The sequence below is a fragment of the Somniosus microcephalus genome, chromosome 23 (assembly GCF_052327205.1).
Source record: "Somniosus microcephalus isolate GS21.2 chromosome 23, FLI_Smic_1.0, whole genome shotgun sequence".
Lineage (NCBI taxonomy): Eukaryota > Metazoa > Chordata > Chondrichthyes > Squaliformes > Somniosidae > Somniosus > Somniosus microcephalus.
Window position 1 is genome coordinate 13,844,713 of NC_141009.1, and position 17,426 is coordinate 13,862,138.

Sequence of the window (17,426 nt, forward strand, 5' to 3'; positions counted from 1 at the left end):
TTGGTTCATTGAGAATTTAATACTTTAGGAGCCCCACTTTCTCCATGTTCAGCACAGACTGGAGCAAAACCACAACCAATGGGAACGTGGGATCATGTCCCCATTAATCCTGAGATAATCCCTGCTCCCTCCCTCCTCCCCCATCAACTTTTTAAAGACGAGACGACTGCACTCTGGATTACAGTAAGGAGTGTTAAACCTCTGACTGTACAGCAATAACGTGACATTAGTGTAACTCATGATACAGGCAAGACACCACCACATAAACAAATACAAATCAGTCCACAGCTCCATAGCAACTGCAGGGGCCGGTTCAGAATCAGTAAAAAAAAGATATTTTCTCACAAGGAGTACATTAAAAACAACATCTAGGAGCCACCCTACCTACCTCAGTGGAGGGGAGATCGGGATCCAGCTGGGTGATGCTGTTGAGGATCACAGAGCTGGGATCTCCAGTCACCTCAAGCCTCACGCCATCCCAGATTTGCTTCATGCGTCGGGAGCTGTCAAACATCTTTTGCCCGCAGCCGGCGTAGTCATTCTGCAACTCTGGCCACATCAGGTGAACCATGTGAAAAAAGGGCAGATTCTACTGCAATGGCACGGGTCGAGCCATCCTTTCTTCGGGCTATCAGGGGGAGGCGCTGGTTAAGCAAGGGCTGCTGAATAAAAAGGGAGAGAAGGAGGAGGCCGTCCCTCCTTCTGCACTTCCCACTCTCTGAAGACACTGAACTGCGGGGCTAAGCCATAAATGGGATGTGGCAGGCAGTCACTGCAATTATATCCCGCCCCCTCTCTAGGGCAGACCATGATGTCACCATTGTTCAGCAGAGCTGTGTGCAGCCTCCCAACAATGGACTGGAGTTTTAAGACACTGGATTGGACTGAATATTAAAAAAATAAAAAAAGTTCAAATTACGCTAGAACCAAGACCTGTTAAAATAAAAAGTGGTGTGAAGTTATTTGTAATCTATCAGATTCAAATATATATACTTAATGGAGAAGGAATGTTTTCCTTTTTTTTAAAAAAGATACATGAAATTATTTAGCATATGCTTTTTTAGATTTCTAACGTGTTAACATTTGTTGCTCCAGCCTGTGCTGGCTACCTCCACTGCTTCTGCGACTGTGGTTTTAAAAAAAAACTATTCCGTATGTCGGGGGGGCACCCCCTGCAAATATTGACACTCTCGCCTGTGGATCCCCCTAAACGTTGTACAGCCCCGCCCGTCCTAGAACCCGCCCCAGTGTCAGCGACCAAAAAAAAAGGGAGGGCAGGGCAGTAAAGGCATTGCCGAATGTTCGGATATGGCAACAGAATTAACATGCTAACAAGTCGACAAAATACAGCAGGCGGACTAATTAACTCTTGAGGACCTGCGAGTAAGAGTGAGACACTGGTAGTGAGCCCACTGAGTTAACCTCTGACTCCATCCCCTCCACCTCCCCATGTTGCCCCAGTACGGGGGCAGGATGCGAGATTACATAGAAACATTGAAGATAGGAGCAGGCCATTCGGCCCCTCGAGCCTGCTCCACCATTCAATGAGATCATCGCTGATCATCCAAATTCAGTACCCTGTCCCTGCCTTCTCCCCATATCCCTTGATCCCTTTAGCCTTAAGAAATATATCCAACTCCTTCTTGAATATATTTAATGAATTGGCCTCCACTGCCTTCTGTGGTAGAGAATTCCACAGGTTCACCACTCTCTGGGTGAAGAAATTCCTCCTCATCTCTGTCCTAAATGACTTACCCCTTATCCTTAGACTGTGACCCCTGGTTCTGGACTCCCCCACCATCGGGAACATCCTTCCTGCATCCAGTCTGTCTAGTCCTGTTAGAATTTTATAAGTTTCAATTGGGTCCCTGGAGTTTCCAATCTCAGTCCCGTCCACCCCGAGTCACCCAAGGGTTGCTGTTAAGCTGCCTCTGGTGGTCAGCTCCAGAACAACATCGCCTTCAACTAGTTTAACCCATTCACTCTCTCAACTGGAGACGGTGCAAGATGCAGAGAGGGGCTAGGACATAAAGAACGAACTTGCATTTCTATAGTGCTTTTCACTACCTCGGGACGTCTCGAAGCGCCTTACAGCCAATGAAGTACTTTTTGAAGTGTCGTCACTGTTGTTGTAATGCAGGAAACGCGGCTGCCAATTGCACACAGCAAGATCCCACAAACAGCAATGCGATAATGACCAGTTACCCTGTCTTTAGTGATGTTGGTTGAGATAAATATCGGCCAGGACACCGGGAGAACTAGAACATAAGAACATAAGAAATAGGAGCAGGAGTAGGCCAATCGGCCCCTCGAGCCTGCTCCGCCATTCAATAAGATCATGGCTGATCTGATCCTAACCGCCAATCCACTATCACAGAACCATCTCCTGAATCTAACAGAATTAGACACACGAAATAGGAGCAGGATCAGGCTACACGGCCCCTGGGCCCGCTCCGCTACCCACAGGGCCATGACCAATCCGAACCTAGACTCATGTCCAAATTCCTGCCCGCTCCCCGTAACCCTTAATTCCCTTTACTTCTAGGAAACTGTCTATTTCTGTTTTAAGTTTATGTAATGATGTAGCTTCTACAGCTTTTTGGGGCAGCATATTCCATGGACCTACCACCCTCTGAGTGAAGTAGTTCCTCCTCATCTCAGTTTTGAAAGAGCAGCCCCTTATTCTAAGACTATGCCCCCTAGTTCTAGTTTCACCCATCATCGGGAACATCTTCCCCGCATCCACCCGATCCAACCCCTTCACAATCTTATATGTTTCAATAAGATCGCCTCTCATTCTTCTGAACTCCAATGAGTAGAGTCCCAATCTACTCAACCTCTCCTCATATGTCCATCCCCTCATCCCCGGGATTAACCGAGTGAACCTTCTTTGTACTGACTCGAGAGCAAGTATGTCCTTTCTTAAGTATGGACACCAAAACTGTACGCAGTATTCCAGGTGCGGTCTCACCAATACCTTGTACAACTGAAGCAATACCTCCCTATTTTTATATTCTATCCCCCTAGCAATGAAAGCCGACATTCCATTGGCCTTCTTAATCACTTGCTGCACCTGCATACTAACCTTTTGAGTTTCGTGCACCAGGACCCCCAGATCCCTTTGTACTTCAGTACTTTCCAGTTTCTTGCCATTAAGATAATAACTTGCTCTACGATTTTTCCTGCCAAAGTGCATAACCTCACACTTTCCAGTATTGTATTCCATCTGCCAAATCTCTGCCCACTTACTTAGCCTGTTGATGTCCCCTTGCAGGTTTTTTATGTCCTCCTCACTCACTACTTTCCCTCCCATCTTAGTATCATCTGCAAACTTTGATATGTTACACTCGGTCCCCTCCTCCAAATCGTTAATATAGATTGTAAAGAGTTGGGGACCCAGCACTGACCCCTGCGGAACACCACTAGTTACTGATTGCCAGTCTGAGAATGAACCATTTATCCCAACTCTCTGCCTTCTGTTAGATAGCCAATCCTCTATCCATGCCAGAATATTACCCCCAATCCCGTGATTTTTTATCTTAAGCAATAATCTTTTGTGTGGCACCTTGTCAAATGCCTTTTGGAAGTCTAACTACACTACGTCCACTGGTTCCCCTTTATCCACCCTATACGTTACTTCCTCAAAGAACTCCAGAAAATTTGTCAAACATGACTTCCCCTTCATAAAACCATGCTGACTTTGTCCTATTAAATTATGATTATCCAAATGCCCTGTTACTGTCTCCTTAATAATGGACTCCAAAATTTTACCTACCACAGATGTTAGGCTAACCGGTCTATAGTTTCCAGCCTTCTGTCTACTGCCCTTTTTAAATAAGTGCTATGAGATCAGTTGGCAGCGCACTAGTCCGGGTACTGAGGGAGTGCTATGAGATCAGTTGGCAGCGCACTAGTCCGGGTACTGAGGGAGTGCTGCACTGCCGGAGGTGCTGTCTTTCAGATGAGATGTTAAACCGAGGCCCCATCTGCCCTCTTGAGCAGATGTAAAAGATCCCACGGCACTACTTCGAAGAAGAGGAGGGGACTTATCCCTGGTGTCATTATCTCTTTGCTGTTTGTGGGAGCTTGCTGTGTGCAAATCAGCTGCCGTGTTTCCTACATTACAACACTGACTACACTTTAAAAGCACTTCATTAGCTATGGGGCTCTTTCTCTCTCTTTTCCTTATTTCTTTCTTTCTTTCTCCTCTGTTGCTCTGTGATCACTAGCTCGGAAATCGATCCAAGCAGCCTGTGTTGGCTGTCCACACAAGGAGAGTACATGGCTTTCTCCCAGCACCATCCACTGATGGAGCACCGAGATGCAGAACTCACCATGTAGGGAGATTAGGACAGTTCAAGCCTCGACATGATCTCATTGCTGCCATTTGGTTACAGATAGTGGAAGTGCAGCAGGAAATCTCCACATGACGTTGGGGTCACCAACCCTCCTGGCTTGTCCTGGAGTGAAAGACTAGTCTCCCAGGCACCGCTGCGAGGCACCCGGGAGAATAATCATAGGGAATTCTCAAAATGAATCCTGAATGGGGAAATCAGATTCATCTTGTTATCACATTCTTCCTCTCGCGCGCCGACATTTTGAAGCAGCAACATGAGCCGCGGTCACAGTCAATGTTCCCTGTAATTATTTTTGGCTCTGCGTGGCCCCTTTAAGGGACTGCGCGGGCCATTCAAAATACCGTGCTTGCACAGTTTTTACATCGAAAAGCCGGCTGCACAGGTTCCCTGGAGCACTGCGCGACTACGCTTAAAAGGGAATATCGGTGACAATGCTACCGGAAATTACGACGATACCATAAAGTCAGAGCGGTCTCATTTTACCGAGCTCAGTCCTTAAAGTCATTACGTCATGTGATCAGGCCTCCTGGAATATATCCAAAAACAGAGTTAGCGACCCAACGTGATGTTGTTCTTCTCACTGCTTTGTTCGGTTATTGGTCTGCCCTCCGATGGAAGCCCGGCAGTGATTATCTTTCATTAGATTCAGTCGTCAGTCCAGCAGGTTTTAATGATTAACACTGTTCTCTGTAGCAGTTGGCAGTGGCAGCGCACTGCAGGGAGAGAACTGCAGCAGAGAGGGCTGAAAGCCCCCGCCATCAGAACCTGCCTGTTAATCGGCATCTGCTCTCCTTACTGTACACACCTCACACAGGGGTTCTGCTAGGGTAGATAGGGAGACATTATTTCCACTGGCAGGCAGATCGCTAATCAGAGGACACAGATTTAAGATAATTGGCAAAAAAGCCAAGGGGGAGATGAGGATAAATTTTTTTATATATAATTTTACGCAGCGAGTTGTTGTGATCTGGAATGCGCTGCCTGAAAGGGTGGTGGAAGCAGATTCAATCGTAACTTTCAAGAAAGAATTCGTTATATAAAGAAAGAAAGACTTGCATTTATATAACACCTTTCACGGCCACCAGATATCCCAAAGCGCTTTACAGCCAATGAAGTACTTTTTGAAGTGTAGTCACTGTTGTAATGTAGGAAACTTGAGAAGGAAACATTTGCAGGGCTATGGGAAACGAGTAGGGGAGTGTGAGACTAATTGGATCGCTTTTTCAGAGAGCCGGCACAGGCACGATGGGCCGAATGGCCTCCTTCTGTGCTGTATCATTCTATAACTCCTATAGGATACCCTGGAAGGGGAACACGTGATCCTATACTATATTCTCAGTACCACCACCTGACTCAAACATGCCAGGACCAACATCTTTCCTGAAACACTTCATTCAAGTGGCCATTCTTCATGCGTGATCATGCAGCATCAGCAGACTATTCTACCATGGGGTGCAACAGCCAAGCTTGGTCCTGCCGTCACCCGATATCCACACACTATACAGTGATCCACAGAGGCAACCCTGGCTGGTCCTTCTCCCCTTTAAAGCCATGAGGATGTTGAAGCCAATTATATCACCCTCACTGCCAGCCAAACTGCGATCAGTTGACAGCACAAACTGGGGACGGAACCCGAGTCCTGCATGGCGCAGTACACCAGGCAGTGCACTCACCGTAGGCACTCCATTATCTCGCCCAAGAATATGAGCCTGATCAATGCTCGTTAGCAAGCACAACAAATGCCACCCCAATCCTCTCCCTGCCCGCCCTCCACAGGACCTTGTATTCTTGTACGTCCCCCAAGTCACAAACCATTCATGAAGAGAGAGTGAATAGTCATGGCAGAAGGGAAGAGAAACGAAAGCTGTACCCCCATGTCCTACCATTCCACTATGGACAAGATCCTGACAGATGGGGCACCCTGGAAATATGTGTTTGGCACACAACTACACACGAATCAGGTAATCCGAGTGTGGTCAGAGTACATTGGTACAAGAGCTGGCGTACAATGCCCCTTTATCATTCCCATAAATCTATTTACATGTCTCTTCAGTGTTGTCACAACTCTTCTTTAGTGAATTAATACCAAACCGAAAGCTGCACTTGAACCAATTTGGTTTCCTGTTGCCGGCAACAACCACAACAACTTTCAATTCTATCATGAGCATCACATGTCTCAAAGCTCTGTACACTGGAGAGGAACAACAATGTTGAGCAGGAGGGAAATGGTAGAAGGGAGCTGGTTTTGAGAAACTTTTTGAAAGCAGAGGAGGGAGGATGAAAGGCAGAAGCGAGTTCCAGAGGACAGCAACATAATAGCTGAGCAAGTGGTTGCCAATCATGGTGCGAAGGGACGAGTAGCCCCATGTTAGAGGAGTGGAAGGAGCTTGCAGGGACAGAAGGCTGGGGGGCGGGGGGGGGGGGAGGACTCACTTAGGTAGGGTGGGCAAAGCCATGTAGGGATTTGAAAACAAAGATGACAAATTTGAAGTCAACCCACTGAGGAAGTTGGGAGAGGATGGGGTGATGGAGTTGGGAGAGGATGGGGTGATGGAGTTGGGAGAGGATGGGGTGATGGAGTTGGGAGAGGATGGGGTGATGGAGCTGGGAGAGGATGGGGTGATGGAGCTGGGAGAGGATGGGGTGATGGAGTTGGGAGAGGATGGGGTGATGGAGTTGGGGGAGGATGGGGTGATGGAGTTGGGAGAGGATGGGGTGATGGAGCTGGGAGAGGATGGGGTGATGGAGTTGGGAGAGGATGGGGTGATGGAGTTGGGGGAGGATGGGGTGATGGAGTTGGGAGAGGATGGGGTGATGGAGTTGGGAGAGGATGGGGTGATGGAGTTGGGGAGGATGGGGTGATGGAGTTGGGGAGGATGGGGTGATGGAGTTGGGAGAGGATGGGGTGATGGAGTTGGGAGAGGATGGGGTGATGGAGTTGGGAGAGGATGGGGTGATGGAGTTGGGAGAGGATGGGGTGATGGAGTTGGGAGAGGATGGGGTGATGGAGCTGGGAGAGGATGGGGTGATGGAGCTGGGAGAGGATGGGGTGATGGAGTTGGGAGAGGATGGGGTGATGGAGCTGGGAGAGGTGCTGGAGTTGGGGGAGGTGCTGGAGTTGGGAGAGGATGGGGGTGATGGAGTTGGGAGAGGATGGGGGTGATGGAGTTGGGAGAGGATGGGGTGATGGAGTTGGGAGAGGATGGGGTGATGGAGTTGGGGGAGGTGCTGGAGTTGGGGGAGGTGCTGGAGTTGGGAGAGGATGGGGGTGATGGAGTTGGGAGAGGATGGGGTGATGGAGTTGGGAGAGGCTGGGAGGTGATGGAGTTGGGAGAGGATGGGGTGATGGAGTTGGGAGAGGATGGGGTGATGGAGTTGGGAGAGGCTGGGAGGTGATGGAGTTGGGGAGGATGGGGTGATGGAGTTGGGAGAGGATGGGGTGATGGAGTTGGGAGAGGATGGGGTGATGGAGTTGGGAGAGGATGGGGTGATGGAGTTGGGGGAGGATGGGGTGATGGAGCTGGGAGAGGATGGGGTGATGGAGTTGGGGGAGGATGGGGTGATGGAGTTGGGAGAGGATGGGGTGATGGAGTTGGGGAGGATGGGGTGATGGAGTTGGGAGAGGATGGGGTGATGGAGTTGGGGGAGGATGGGGTGATGGAGTTGGGGGAGGATGGGGTGATGGAGTTGGGAGAGGATGGGGTGATGGAGTTGGGAGAGGATGGGGTGATGGAGTTGGGAGAGGATGGGGTGATGGAGTTGGGAGAGGATGGGGTGATGGAGTTGGGGGAGGATGGGGTGATGGAGCTGGGAGAGGATGGGGTGATGGAGTTGGGGGAGGATGGGGTGATGGAGTTGGGAGAGGATGGGGTGATGGAGTTGGGAGAGGATGGGGTGATGGAGTTGGGGGAGGATGGGGTGATGGAGTTGGGGGAGGATGGGGTGATGGAGTTGGGGGAGGATGGGGTGATGGAGTTGGGAGAGGATGGGGTGATGGAGTTGGGAGAGGATGGGGTGATGGAGTTGGGGGAGGATGGGGTGATGGAGTTGGGAGAGGATGGGGTGATGGAGTTGGGAGAGGATGGGGTGATGGAGTTGGGAGAGGATGGGGTGATGGAGTTGGGGAGGATGGGTGATGGAGTTGGGAGAGGATGGGGTGATGGAGTTGGGAGAGGATGGGGTGATGGAGTTGGGGGAGGATGGGTGATGGAGCTGGGAGAGGATGGGGTGATGGAGTTGGGAGAGGATGGGGTGATGGAGTTGGGGAGGATGGGGTGATGGAGCTGGGAGAGGATGGGGTGATGGAGTTGGAGAGGATGGGGTGATGGAGTTGGGAGAGGATGGGGTGATGGAGTTGGAGAGGATGGGGTGATGGAGCTGGGAGAGGATGGGGTGATGAGTTGGGAGAGGATGGGGTGATGGAGTTGGGGAGGATGGGTGATGGAGTTGGGAGAGGATGGGTGATGGAGTTGGGAGAGGATGGGGTGATGGAGTTGGGAGAGGTATGGGGTGATGGAGTTGGGAGAGGATGGGGTGATGGAGTTGGGAGAGGATGGGGTGATGGAGTTGGGAGAGGATGGGGTGATGGAGTTGGGGGAGGATGGGGTGATGGAGTTGGGAGAGGATGGGTGATGGAGTTGGGAGAGGAAGGGTGGATGGAGTTGGGAGTGGATGGGTGATGGAGTTGGGAGAGTGATGGGGTGATGGAGTTGGGGAGGATGGGGTGATGGAGTTGGGAGAGGATGGGTGATGAGTGGGAGGATTGGGTGATGAGTGGGGAGGATGGGGTGATGGAGCTGGGAGAGATGGGGTGATGGAGTTGGAGAGGATGGGGTGATGGAGTTGGAGAGGATGGGGTGATGGAGTTGGGGGAGGATGGGTGATGGAGTTGGAGAGGATGGGGTGATGGAGTTGGGAGAGGATGGGGTGATGGAGTTGGGGGAGGATGGGGTGATGGAGTTGGGAGAGGATGGGGTGATGAGTTGGGGAGGATGGGTGATGGAGTTGGGAGAGGATGGGGTGATGGAGTTGGGGGAGGATGGGGTGATGGAGCTGGGAGAGGATGGGGTGGTGGAGTTGGGAGAGGATGGGGTGATGGAGTTGGGAGAGGATGGGGTGATGGAGTTGGGAGAGGATGGGGTGATGGAGTTGGGAGAGGATGGGGTGATGGAGTTGGGAGAGGATGGGGTGATGGAGTTGGGAGAGGATGGGTGATGGAGTTGGAGAGGATGGAGTGATGGAGTTGGGAGAGGATGGGGTGATGGAGTTGGAGAGGATGGGGTGATGGAGTTGGGGGAGGATGGGGTGATGGAGCTGGGAGAGGATGGGGTGATGGAGTTGGAGAGGATGGGGTGATGGAGTTGGGGGAGGATGGGGTGATGGAGTTGGGGGAGGATGGGGTGATTGGAGTTGGGGAGGATGGGTGATGGAGTTGGGAGAGGATGGGGTGATGGAGTTGGAGAGGATGGGGTGATGGAGTTGGGAGAGGATGGGGTGATGGAGTTGGGAGAGGATGGGGTGATGGAGTTGGGGGAGGATGGGGTGATGGAGTTGGGAGAGGATGGGTGATGGAGTTGGGAGAGGATGGGGTGATGGAGTTGGGAGAGGATGGGGTGATGGAGTTGGGAGAGATGGGGTGATGGAGTTGGGGGAGGATGGGTGATGGAGTTGGGAGAGGATGGGGTGATGGAGTTGGGGGAGGATGGGGTGATGGAGTTGGGAGAGGATGGGGTGATGGAGTTGGGGAGGATGGGGTGATGGAGTTGGGAGAGGATGGGGTGATGGAGTTGGGAGAGGATGGGGTGATGGAGTTGGAGAGGATGGGGTGATGGAGTTGGGAGAGGTGCTGGAGTTTGGAGAGGATGGAGAGAGTGTAATGTTTGGCTCAATGGAGAAGGCAGCAAGGTAGAGCTGGTTGGTATCAATGTACATGTGGAAGCTGACCCATGCTTCTGGGTGATTTTGGTGATGTTAGTGATAAAAAATAAAGATGGAACTAAGGATGCACCTTGAGATACACCAGCGGTGACCATGCACAAGCAATTGAAGGTGATATAATGTCTGCATTGAGACAGACTTGGGCAGAAATCAGGGGTGAGCAGTGGAACAAGTGTCTAAGGCAGTGGAGATGTAGAGGAGGATGAGAGCCATGGGCACAGTTGGACAGGACGCCATTTGTAATTTTGATCAATGCTGTCTCAGTACCACGTATGGGGCAAAAGCTGGATTGGAGAGTCTCAAACAGGAAGTGGTGGGAGAGATGGGAGTGTAATCCTGAAGCAGTGCTACATTCCAGGACCCACCACTCACACCAGTGGTATTCATGTGACCACCAATATTCACTCTGGTGTTACACCACTCAAATACTCTCCAAACACTACCCAACTTTGAAAGAACAAGATCTTCTGGGTACTTCTGATCAACAGTTCAGATCACCCATCAATCATTATTTGCCAAAATCCGAATGACAACACTGCCGTCACAAACATAAGGTTGGATATTTTTAAGTCCAGCGACTACATTGAGAATGCCTTTATCTATGTGTCTATTAACACATCAATACCTCTTTCCAGTCTGACGAGTTCCTCAGAACTCACGTAGATAAGAAACGAGGAGAACGTGATTTACATGTCCAGGGAACACCCAGTGTTAATCTGGAAACATCATGATATCCCTGTGATGCAATTCATTGGCATCAATCAAACAAGGGACATTTTTAGCACTGCAAGTCCTTTGGAGGCTTGAGAATACATGATGATCAATACTGTATAATAATAGCGACATGGTATAATATTTCCCTTCAAAGGAAGACTCGCGTTGCCGCAGTTTCAGTCAGTTGATACAGTGACACTGCGATTTACATTAGTGAGTGCATTACATCCACTTTTTAACGTGTTTTTTTTTTCGGGAATGTACTGCACTCCTGCCATGCTTTGAGGTCGTGTGTGAGTCTAGACACTGAATGTCCAGCAAGCTGCTCGATCACGGACAGCTTCAGGAGGTGAGCCCAGTCCTCATCCTGTCTTCATTCAATAATCTGAAGCCCTGGCTGAATGTCCCTCGTCCCTCCTACAGGAACATTGAGGCCAGGTGTCATGCTTCTTGCACCTACCCTGATTGAGATCGGCAAAGTCAGTGCAGATGAGGGTCAACATCTGGGGTCTTCCTGCTCTGCACTGCCCAGTGCCACCTCGCTCCATAGAGCTCAGTGCCTTCTTTCTCAGTATGGCTCAGTGCCACTCTGTTCAGTGTGGTTCACTGCCACTCTGTTCAGTGTGGTTCAGTATGGTTCAGTGCAGCTCTGTTCAGTGTGGTTCAATATGGTTCAGTGTGATTCACTATGGTTCAGTGCAGCTCTGTTCAGTGTGGTTCAATATGGTTCAGTGTGATTCACTATGGTTCAGTGTCACTCTGTTCAGTGTGGTTCAGTATGGTTCAGTGTGATTCACTATGGTTCAGTGTCACTCTGTTCAGTGTGATTCACTATGGTTCAGTGTCACTCTGTTCAGTGTGGTTCAGTATGGTTCAGTGTCACTCTGTTCAGTGTGGTTCAGTATGGTTCAGTGTGATTCACTATGGTTCAGTGTCACTCTGTTCAGTGTGGTTCAGTATGGTTCAGTGCAGCTCTGCAGCTCTGTTCAGTGTGGTTCAGTATGGTTCAGTGTGATTCACTATGGTTCAGTGTCACTCTGTTCAGTGTGGTTCAGTATGGTTCAGTGTGATTCACTATGGTTCAGTGTCACTCTGTTCAGTGTGGTTCACTATGGTTCAGTGTGATTCACTATGGTTCAGTGTCACTCTGTTCAGTGTGGTTCAGTATGGTTCCGTGTCACTCTGTTCAGCGTGGTTCAGTATGGTTCAGTGCAGCTCTGTTCAGTGTGGTTCAGTATGGTTCAGTGTGATTCACTATGGTTCAGTGTCACTCTGTTCAGTGTGGTTCAGTATGGTTCCGTGTCACTCTGTTCAGTGTGGTTCAGTATGGTTCAGTGCAGCTCTGTTCAGTGTGATTCACTATGGTTCAGTGTCACTCTGTTCAGTGTGGTTCAGTATGGTTCAGTGTGATTCACTATGGTTCAGTGTCACTCTGTTCGGTGTGGTTCAGTATGGTTCAGTGTGGTTCAGTATGGTTCAGTGTCACTCTGTTCAGTGTGGTTCACTATGGTTCAGTGTGATTCACTATGGTTCAGTGTCACTCTGTTCAGTGTGGTTCAGTATGGTTCAATGTGATTCACTATGGTTCAGTGTCACTCTGTTCAGTGTGGTTCAGTGTGGTTCAGTATGATTCACTATGGTTCAGTGTCACTCTGTTCAGTGTGGTTCAGTATGGTTCAGTGTGATTCACTATGGTTCAGTGTCACTCTGTTCAGTGTGGTTCAGTATGGTTCAGTGTGATTCACTATGGTTCAGTGTCACTCTGTTCAGTGTGGTTCAGTATGGTTCAGTGTGATTCACTATGGTTCAGTGTCACTCTGTTCAGTGTGGTTCACTATGGTTCAGTGTCACTCTGTTCAGTGTGGTTCACTATGGTTCAGTGTCACTCTGTTCAGTGTGGTTCACTATGGTTCAGTGCAGCTCTGTTCTACACGGTTCAGCAAGATTCACTATGGTAACAGTCACCTTCTATGAACCAGTGGTTCAGTCTGTGCAGCTGTGTGCAGTCCGCCAGAATGAACATGGCTGGTTAACCTTCACAGAACTGTGCTGGTTGAATGATTTTTTTTTGGACCTCTTCCCCCATGCTCTTTAAAATATAAATCAGTTGCTCTTATTATTTTTGATCTCTCGGCCCCAGGGACCAGCGTCTCGCCTCCCCCACCCCCCGAGGAGGGAGCAGGGAGGAGGGCAGCTCCATCTAGCCAGCTGCTGGAGAGCAGACTAGGGGTTCCTTTCTCGGCCATGGGGATTAAGCAAATGGCCTGTCCCCCTCCCCCAAGCGCGGCCGCCGAGATCAGTCTTAGCCTGTGGGGTCGAGCAAGCGTTCGACCAATACTGCTCTGCAGTGCTCCTTCATTACACTTACATAGCATAGAAAACCTTTTTATCAATTATAAACATGTCGTAACGGTGGCTTCCGCCCTGAGCCGGGTGTCGGCCACGCCAACAGAAAACACTGGACATAGCAGGTCCGTCAGCATCTGATGGAAAGAAGGCCTGCTACAGGTTTGGGTGGAGGTTCTTCATTCAGCTCTGATCCAGGGGCTGAAAGGTTCACCTGTCTCTCCCGCAGGTGTCTGAGCCGAGGGGCATCGCCAGTGGTTAGTTCACATTGCTGCAGTTTCCCCATTCATTTCTAATGTCTAATTTAAACTGAAGGTTATGCTAGTTATTGTGTACTGGTAATCGACAAAACTGACAATGATTTGCTAGTTATTGTGTACTGGTAATCAACGAAACTGACAGTGATTTGCTAGTTATTGTGTACTGGTAATCGACGAAACTGACAATGATTTGCTAGTTATTGTGTACTGGTAATCGACGAAACTGACAATGATTTGCTAGTTATTGTTTACTGGTAACCGATGAAACTGACAATGATTTGCTAGTTATTGTTTACTAGTAATCGACAAAACGGACAATGATTTGCTAGTTATTGTGTACTGGTAATCGACGAGGACTATTACACATTATTTTCCTCGGTTCATTATGAGCAAGGATGAAACTCTGCTCAGTGCTTGTGCAATTGCCAAGACAAGTTAATTACGGTACATTTGTTATTGACAGTTCAGGAGGAAGTTTCCAGAACTGCGCTTAGGGATATTTTCACTGAGGGAATCCCCTGAGCAGAGGTTAGGGATTCCCCTGACCCAGGAAAAAACACAAGTGAAGATTCCCCTTACTTGGTTAATGGGGCAAGAAAGTGCCAGGTTTAATCTGGGCTGCGATAGTTAATCTCAGCTGGAGAAATGGAAGGGGTGCTACAGCTGGCCTCAGCAACTCTGAGCTGGGAGGAGAGAAAGTCAGCCAGGGATCCCTGCTGGAAAGCAGACACTTGGATCAGCTGTGATTCCTCCCCGCCCCCACCACCGGTGTCAGCCGTGTCTCAGTGGGTAGCACCCTCCCCTCTGAGTCAGAAGGTTGTGGGTTCAAGTCCCACTCCAGAGACTTGAGCACAAAAATCTAGGCTGACACTCCCAGTGCAGTGCTGAGGGAGTGCGGCACTGTCGGAGGTGCCGTCTTTCAGATGAGACGTTAAACCGAGGCCCCGTCTGCTCTCTCAGGTGGACGTAAAAGATCCCGCGGCTACTATTTGAAGACAGAGCAGGGGAGTTATCCCCAGTGTCCTGCCCAATATTTATCACTAAATCAACACCTAAAATCTAGTAATTCCTTAGCTGTAAAGCACTTTGGGATATCCTGAGGTTGCGAAAGCTGCTCTATAAATGTAAGTTCTTTCTTTCTTTCACGGTTGAACAGCCTAGATTTACACAAAGGCTATGGGCTGCCAGCACCTGTGGAACCAGGACCTCAATGCAAATCAACACCCTCGCAAATATTTAAAAGCCAAAATTTGAATTTTCCTTTTGAAATCCTTCTAAGATTTATTGGTACGCAGAGTTTAGACCAATGCAGCACTTTTAAACGTTTCATTTGATATTGCGGTGAAGGTCACCATTCAGTCACTGACATTTGTTAATAATCGCTAGAGAAATGGGTTTTGGCATTTCAGTCCAGACCAGTCACAGCGATCATAAAACTGCTAATTTGACAGCCTCGGTCTTCAGAGAGCTGGCCTGAGTGCAAGGAAATGAAATGTGTCTTCCCCTTCCCCTCCGTACTTCATTCTTAAAAGGGGAAAGGTTAGCGCTAAAAAAAAATCACTAAGCCAGTGATCGCAGATACCGGGCACAATTATACACAGGTGGGGGAGCATGTTATACACAGGACAGCACACAGGTGGGAATGTGTTATACACAGGACAACACACAGGTGGGAAGCGTGTTATACACAGGACAGCACACAGGTGGGAATGTGTTATACACAGGACAACACACAGGTGGGAATGTGTTATACACAGGACAACACACAGGTGGGAAGCGTGTTATAAACAGGACAGCACACAGGTGGAAGCGTGTTATAAACACGACAGCACACAGGTGGAAGCGTGTTATACACAGGACAACACACAGGTGAGAGCGTGCTATACGCAGTACAATATGAAAGGTACAAGTGTATTGCAAACATAATGGGGACTTATATCCCATCACTTTGGGCTGGATTCAATCCAGGACAAGAAACAGTGCACTCAACCACAGTGCTATCCAGTCCTCATGGAAGCACGGTTAAATATTTTCTATCAATCCTCATGTCGAGCCAGCTCTGACAGATCTGGAAAATGGCGGGAGGGATCTGAGTGGAGCAGTGCAAGTGGAAGACTGGAATGTCTCATTTTTAATTTTTTGTTCTTGGGATTATGGGCGTCGCTGGCAAGGCCGGCATTTATTGCCCATCCCTAGTGCTTTTGAGAAGGTGCTGGTGAGCCTTCCTGAACCACCGATAGCAGTTTGACAACAGAATGGCCTCTTTCCTTGGTTAAGAGTCAACCACATTGGTGTGGGACTGGAGTCACATATGAGCCAGACCGGGTATGGACAGCAGGTTTCCTTCCCTAAAAGCGCATTAGTGAACGGTAACGTAATAAAACTCACTACACACTTGGTTTGAGTATAAAGCAAGGCTTTAATCAACTTGTTTCAGAACATGGAGGTCTAGTTGTACTTCACTAGTTCCTTGTCTTACAAAATGTCCCTGGGCAAGCTGAGCCCACGCCCGAGTATTTATACTCCTTGGACGGCGCCACCAGCTGACTGTCCAGCGTTATTTCACGAGTAGTTTCTTGATGATGATGAGATTTATAACAAACAGTTTGTATTTTTTCTTTAAAACGACAATCCAACAGCTTCATGTTCACTTTTACTGATACCAGATTTTTGAAAACTGAATTCAAATCCTCATGGCAGGATTTGAACTCATGATGTCCTAGGATGTTTAAACCTAGGCCTCTGGATTACTAGCCCAGTAACTATAACCGCTACACTACCGTACCCTTAGTGAATGAAATGATGTAACGTTACCACTCGTAGTAACATTACACCCTTTTAATTTGCCGCTTGATACCCAACCTCTCTGAAATGATATTGTCAGATCACATTCTAATTACCGGAATTAGTCATCAGTTTAAAGATTAGCTATGAGGAAAGATTGGATAGGCTGGGTTCTTTTCCTTGGAACAGAGGAGGCTGAGTGAGGAGAGATTTAATTGAGGTGTATAAAATTAGGAGGGGTCTAGATAGAGTGGATAGGAAGGACCTATTTCCCTTAGCAGAGAGGTCAATAACCAGGGGGCATAGATTTAAACTAATTGGTAGAAGGATTAGAGGAGAGTTGAGGAGAAATTTTTTCACCCAGAGGGTGGTGGGGGTCTGGAACTCACTGCCTGAAAGGGTGGTAGAGGCAGAAACCCTCTTCGTATTTAAAAAGTGCTTGGATATGCACTTGAAGTGCCATAACCTACAGGGCTATGGACCAAGAGCTGGAAAAGTGGGATCAGGCTGGGTAGCTCCTTTTCGGCCGGCGCGGACAGGATGAGCCGAATGGCCTCCTTCTGTGCCGTAAATTTCTTAAATTTCTATGATTCCTGGGGTCAGGCGCCTCTGGATCGGCGCTCTGGTCAGTCCAAAGTAACCCCTCCCCATCGGACCAATGGAGCCACTCTGTGGTGTCTCCCCGATAGTGACGTGATGGGGAGACCTTGCAGGGAGGTGATGCAGTATGGCAGGTGTCTGGTTAGATGAGAAAGGTTTTTGGGGAAGAACTTCGATCGAGGTAAACGTCCCCATTGCCTGGCGCCCTACCCCCTGCTAAAACAAGTTTCCTTGACCGACTGGATGGGCAGGATACCCGTTATCGGGTCTCTGCCGGGGCCAAGGTCACCGGGGCAAGTGCCAGCCTGTGTCTCTCTATATACAGAAACACGTGGTTGCTTGTCCCTCTCCCAAAATACCAGAGTGACGCTGGAACCTCGGATTGACACCTGCAATTCCCCAATCATTTAACAATTTTTATTTTTCC

General features: G+C 49.0%; 1 protein-coding gene across 6 annotated transcripts in view; it reads right to left on the minus strand.

The window, feature by feature from the left end:
* Window positions 1-17,426, minus strand: part of LOC147101665 (ral guanine nucleotide dissociation stimulator-like) — a 196,306-nt gene that overhangs the window by 61,186 nt on the left and 117,694 nt on the right. For 2 of the 6 annotated variants that reach the window (XM_085965432.1, XM_085965431.1), the window contains exon 1: window positions 389-758. The exons of 3 other annotated variants lie outside the window; for them this stretch is intronic. In XM_085965432.1, the coding sequence (XP_085821558.1) occupies window positions 389-571 (183 nt within the window). In that variant the 5' untranslated portion in view covers window positions 572-758. Of the gene's footprint in view, window positions 1-388; window positions 760-17,426 lie in introns of those variants that run through there. One more of the 6 variants, XM_085965427.1, reaches the window with a different exon arrangement.